The sequence below is a fragment of the Ostrinia nubilalis genome, chromosome 20 (genome assembly GCF_963855985.1).
Source record: "Ostrinia nubilalis chromosome 20, ilOstNubi1.1, whole genome shotgun sequence".
Taxonomy (NCBI): domain Eukaryota; kingdom Metazoa; phylum Arthropoda; class Insecta; order Lepidoptera; family Crambidae; genus Ostrinia; species Ostrinia nubilalis.
The window spans coordinates 95,766-101,765 of NC_087107.1; the positions used below are offsets into that span (position 1 = coordinate 95,766).

Sequence of the window (6,000 nt, forward strand, 5' to 3'; positions counted from 1 at the left end):
TCGGGACAATAAATGGGCCAGTGCTGAGAAGAAGCAGCGCAAGAAACTCAGTCACTATTGTCAGCCTCCTTTTCAAGGTTTTACAGTCTTTAAAATATACAAATTATAGTCATAAGTATTAATGCGAGCTAGGTAGTTAAACATTCCAAACATTTTTATCCTTTATATAATCATCAACTTTATAGTAGCCCTTTTTCATTAAGGTGCTTTTGATATGTGCTTTAAATTTATGAATGGGCAATTCTACAACAGTTTGTGGTAATTTATTGAAAAGTTTAATACATTTCCCCATAAATGAATTACCAATCTTGTGCAGTCTGAAATTTGGAACGGCAAGTTTATTTTTGTTTCTTGTATTGAACTTGTGTAAATCACTCTTTCTAGTAAATTGCTCTATATTTTTGCGAACATGTAAAAGGTTTTCATAAATGAACTGTGAAGCTACTGTCAGTATAATTAATCTCCTTAAAGAATTCTCTCAAGGAAAATCGGGGTCCAAGGTTATAAATGGCCCGCACTGCTCTCTTCTGCAGAACGAACACAGTTTCAATGTCCGCAGCTGAGCCCCACAACAATATGCCGTATGACATTATACTATGAAAATAGCTAAAATAAACTAGCCTTGCCGTTTCAATGTCAGTTAATTGCCTTATCTTTCTCACTGCAAAAGCAGCTGAACTGAGCCTTGCTGACAAGCTCACAAGTCACCACCCTCTTCCCTTCGTCTATTCTACCCGGTGTGCCTTCACTTTGCCGCTGCTCACAGGTCACCACCCCCTTTCACAGTCACCTCCCCCCGGCGTATTGAAAGAAAACTGTGTTCATCTTCGTCTCCTATTCAACAGGTATACCTTACGGACATACTGGTCATGTGAGGTTCCTGACCATTGTCGAGAATCCTGCGCCCCACCGGCAGCCGGCCAAGACCACGCAGACCTCCCTCAAGACCAAGGCCCTCAGCCGGCGCTCCGCCAACGCCGAGAAGCTGCAGAAGCAGCACGACACCGCGCAGACCAACAAGGAGACCCTCATCATCTCGGGCGGCGACGGCTACGAAGACTTCAGAAGCTCCACCATGACCGAGGACGCCGGACGCGAGGACTCCACCAACCACCTGCTCCTCTGGCGCGTCTGAAACGAATGTGACGCCGACCCGGTTCGAACTAGTCCCAGACCTTCCAAGAGGAAGACCTTCTGGAGATTCACATGAATGGAATTGACGTTGTACGTGTAAGTGATGTGAATGTGCGCAGCGGACAGACGAGAGCCTAAAGTTTTATTTTCAAACGTTTTCGTTGGACCTGAATGTTAGTATTATTCCAGCTTTCAATAAAGTTAAACGTTGATATATGCTAATATAAAATATAATATAAAGTAAACGTTCAAAAATAACGTGTTTTACGCTTGTGAGCGTGATTGAAATGTAATATTTTGAGATTATTTAACTATTAGTTAGGACATGAAATGTCAATATCATTTTAATGCATAAGAGTAAATTTTTATCAAAATTTTTGAGATTTATTTATGAAAGGTCACACAGTATTATTGAAATATAAATATTTGCAGATTTGGACGATCTGGATTATGGCCTGTTACGTACCTTTACACGTTATTATTGTATTGTGGAGGTTTTCGAATCATTTACCATATTTGTATCCATATCAACACGAGATATTGTTGTTTGAGTAGTTGTGATATTATGTATTTCAGTACTGATGATTCTTACTGATACTTAAAGTAAATATATTTTACTACATTAAAACATTTTAAGATATTTCAAATACCAAAATATTGTCTAAGTTAGCTTGATCGATTTTCGACTCTGAAAATATTTTTGCAAGTTTTAACAGATTATGTATTTGCTGTATATGTATTTAAAATTAAACCCTACATAGACTTTTATCTTTTCGATCAAATTAAGAGTTGTGTAATCGAGTAGCTGGTACAAAATCATCAGTTTAATGGATCAGTGTACCTTGATGTAGCATGGAAGTCATTTTCGTTTCCAGATGGAATAGCGGTTAGAACAAAATTTGTGATTGCTCAAATATATCCACTGTTACCTGCCCGTCATTGTGAGCAACAAATTTTAAATAGTGTGTTTGGACGATGTATCCTATATTTATAACTGCAGAGTATTAAAAAGAGGTCGCACTAATTTGGCTTTGTTTTATTTCATAAACTCCCCTGTTAACATTTTACAGACTACATAAAACGAAAATTACATCAGGTAATTGATTATAACCATTGCAGCACATGGGCAGCACACAATACAGCCATTAATGATTGAAATAAACACATTACCACTCCTTTGCGTTGCGCAGTCGGGTAAAAAAAGCCGATCGGTATGATCGTTTATGATGATCATTATTTAAATTTCAATACCCGTGCCGCGGGTAAGATGGAGTCCTGAAATACAGGATTATCCTAGTTTAGGCTCCAATTTACCTAAACAGCGCCAACAAATGTTGTAATTAATTTGTAATTAACAAATTGTATTTGTGTTTGGTGCAAAATAAAAGTATTTTTATTTATTTAAATTACGTAATGTTCTAGTTTCCCTTCAGTAATTAAATCCTTATTGTCACTTACAACTGTGAATCGAGTTTATAGAATTTTTATATTATGTTGGATAGTCATAATTGGCCTAAAAATCTTACAAAAACATAAATTATTGTTAAAAAAATTAATTACTGAACTAGTGCCCGTTTGCAACGTTAAACCCCTAATGTATAAGTGACCCCTACGGCGACACTTAACAGGCATTTTTTCTTCATAAAGGTCACTTAAAAATTAGGGATTGATGGTGAAAACGGGCATAAGTTGCTTTTTTAATGTTTTAGGGAAATAAAATACTGGTAAGTCCCTCCTTAGCACGCAACCAATTTTATTAAATTACACAACGAATCTTAATAATAATGAATACGTTAAGTACATAAATATACATCTTCCAAGTAGGCCATTGTTCTGTTACACCTTTGAAAATACTTTAGTTACATTTCCCAACCACTTCGTTAATAAACTCTACTAAGTTATCATCGTTGTTGGAGTCGCCGCTCTTCTTGCCTCTGCTTACAAAGTACGGGTCCATTTGCAGTTGAGCCGCCAATTTCTTCAATATCGTTCGCCTGTCTCTTTCGCTATCAGTGATATCCCTTTTCGTCTTATTGTTTTCGTTTTTCATCATAATAAGTTCAACCGTAGCGCAAATTAGTTCCTTAGCTTTAACGAATTCTTCGTGAGACATTGTAGTGTTAGCAACTTTGACAATGTCATCTTTTTTACCTCTGGCTATGTAGAAAGGGTCGTTCCTAACGGATTTGACTATTTCTTCAATTGCCCCGCGTCGATCCCTCGCTGCTTTCGGCAAATTGATATAATACTTTTTGCCCCTTGAAATGTAAAACGGGTCATCTTCTGCCGATGAACGACTGTTTCTTTCTACAATAATGTAATGTGGTTCCTCGGCATAGATCCTATTATCGTGAACTGTGCGCGGCTCAGACGTCAAGGCGTGGGGTCTGTTCCTGGGTCCGTCAAATAAATGTTTCAACTTACTCTCCCTCGGCCTGGTACCCCAAAATGAATTGTGCTCGCTGTCACTTTTCTTTAGTCTCGATAAATTTTCTATATCATTCTCTACGTCATTAATCGCGTGTAGAATTGAATCTTTTAAATCTTCCTTACGTCTGCCTCGACTACTCCAAAAGGGCTCCGAGTCTTTTCGTCTGCCTCGATTACCCCAAAAAGGTTCGAAATCGTCTCTTCTGCCTCGATTTCCCCAAAAAGGATCATCTACATCATCGCGTCTTCCACGATGGCCCCAAAACGGTGTTTCTTCACGCCTACCTCTGTTTCCCCAAAACGGTTCATCCTCACGTCTTCCCCTGTGGCCCCAGAATGGAGGGTCGTCTTGTCTTCTACCTCTGTTTCCCCAAAAAGGTTCATTTTCCTGCCGCGCGCTTCTGCTTCCCCAGAAGAGACTATCGGGCAAAAAATTATCAATTAACTCCTCAGAACTGCGCCGTCCGCGATTGCCCCAAAACGGTGACGTTACATCATCTCGAGTGTGCTTAACATTTCCGTATACTTCATCCGAATTACTGGAAGGGAAACAATTCTCACAATACCTATCATTTTTGGATAGATACGATTTATAAGGTTTTTGAGCATCTATATAGTTTTCGACGGATGAACTTTCCCTTCTTCCTCTGGTTGCCCAAAATGGCGATTCTTTCTCTGAATTTATGAGTGCGTTTAATTCTTTTTTTCCCCTATTGGGCCAAAAAGGATTTTCGTCGTCGTCGTCGATGGATCGCTTCGAGCGGTCGCTGTGAGCTTTTAGGTGATATTTAGCAGAGTTGTGTTTGTGCGAGACCTTCGTCGTTTTAGTTTTGTTGACGCTACCGAGTGCGATGTCCGTAGATAGAAGTAGTAGCAGTAGTAGGAAAATGTACATTCGTGTGTGCATTTTGTTACAATCTGAAAAGAAAAAATATATTAGTAAAAGATAAGGCATTTTCTTTTTTATTAAATTGACGTATTGAAAACATTTTGTGAGCTTTCTCATTTAACGAAAAACTATTTTATACTAGGTCAGATCTTTATCTTAAACTTTAAACGTTTTATTTAAACTTATAATTATTAAAACGAATAATTGTTATTCCATTATTTTAATCTTTGAATTGTGTAATCTTTTTTATTTATAATACCTTCAGAAAAAACTAACTATTAGAAAGAAAGAAATAAGAAAGAAAAAACTTTATTTGACAACTTAATAGTAAAAATAAATACATTCATAACATTTTACTTCACAAACATCCAAAGGAGAAAGAAAAAAGGTAAAAATAATAATAATAAATTTGTCAAAAAGGCCACCCACTCAGTAACGTCTTGGCCCGTCTATTAAAAACAATTACGTCGTTCTTTTGGTCACCAAAATATGTACACATTTGAAATAAATCCAGTATTGTCTGCATTGATTAGACAGTCTGATAGACAGCATAAAGTGATCTGATGAGGGTGATGATTGGTCTCTTTTTGAAAGTTGTACAGACCTCCAATGTTTTTCATTAGATTTTTTAAGATAAGTGTAAAAATGTAGGTACTTATGTATTATAAATTGAAATTAAATAGGCAAACTCAAAATTAAATAGACTAGCTCATCTTGCCACAAAATTAAACAGACTTGGGCAAGACTTAAAAAAATTAACCAATTTTGAAAAATTACCACAAAACCCCAAAAAGAACAAAACGTGTGTGTGTTTAAATATGAAGGAACAATCGTTGAAATAGACTATATTTTGATTTATAATCTGAATCTAAGTGCAAACTATCTCAAAAATTTTACTAAAATAATTAATTAGCTGATGTACCTACCTTGATTACACATCAGTAAGTAGGTATTTAGTAAAAAAAAGTTCAACATAGAAAAATCCAAAAAATATTGAGCAAGTACTTACCAGTGACTCCAATCAGGATACCATGGCCTGTTGGTGGCTCGCCGGGATGTGCGGTCCAAAGCGCGCGGCGCGCCTTATAAGGCCCGCGCGGCCCCGAGGGCTGTCGCCTGGCACCCGTCAGGGGGCTCGGAGACCGTTATTAAATTAAAACAATGCTGGATTGCTTTGGACTCTAATATGGGAAACTAAAGGGCAACGCTTAAGTTGAGGACGTTTTTACCCGATTGTCGAATAGAAAAAAATAGCGTTTTTGAAGTTCTGTAACCGAAACGATCTGACGGATTTGAATACAAGGACAAAAACAAGACAAGCACAAATCTTACAATTAGCTATCATGAAATGAAAAGGTTTTGAAATGAAAACGCTCACAGTTATGTAATATGAATGGCTATTACCGATCGTAAACGTCCAAGATTATAAACATCATCGCATCGCACACAACGATGTGCATTTCGATTAGTTTCGTTAAAACAAGACATTTAACCGCCATTTGCTATACAAGTAATTAGGCATAACTTGTAATATGTAGTATATTTAA

General features: G+C 37.2%; 2 protein-coding genes across 2 annotated transcripts in view; one reads left to right on the top strand and one right to left on the bottom strand.

Moving 5' to 3' along the window:
* Positions 1–2,158, top strand: part of LOC135081833 (rho guanine nucleotide exchange factor 17-like) — a 54,235-nt gene extending 52,077 nt beyond the window's left edge. Inside the window, exon 20 of the mRNA XM_063976612.1 lies at positions 846–2,158. Coding sequence (XP_063832682.1) covers positions 846–1,135 — 290 coding nt within the window. The 3' untranslated portion in view covers positions 1,136–2,158. The remainder of the gene's footprint in view (positions 1–845) is intronic.
* A 712-nt stretch (positions 2,159–2,870) lies between these two features.
* Positions 2,871–5,496, bottom strand: LOC135081703 (repetin-like). Its single transcript, XM_063976492.1, has 2 exons — positions 5,463–5,496; positions 2,871–4,482 (listed from the first exon to the last, which is right to left on the bottom strand). The coding sequence occupies exon 2, from the start codon at positions 4,469–4,471 to the stop codon at positions 2,990–2,992; it is 1,482 nt and encodes a 493-aa protein (XP_063832562.1). The 5' UTR covers positions 4,472–4,482; positions 5,463–5,496; the 3' UTR covers positions 2,871–2,989.
* Between the last annotated feature and the right edge of the window lie 504 nt (positions 5,497–6,000).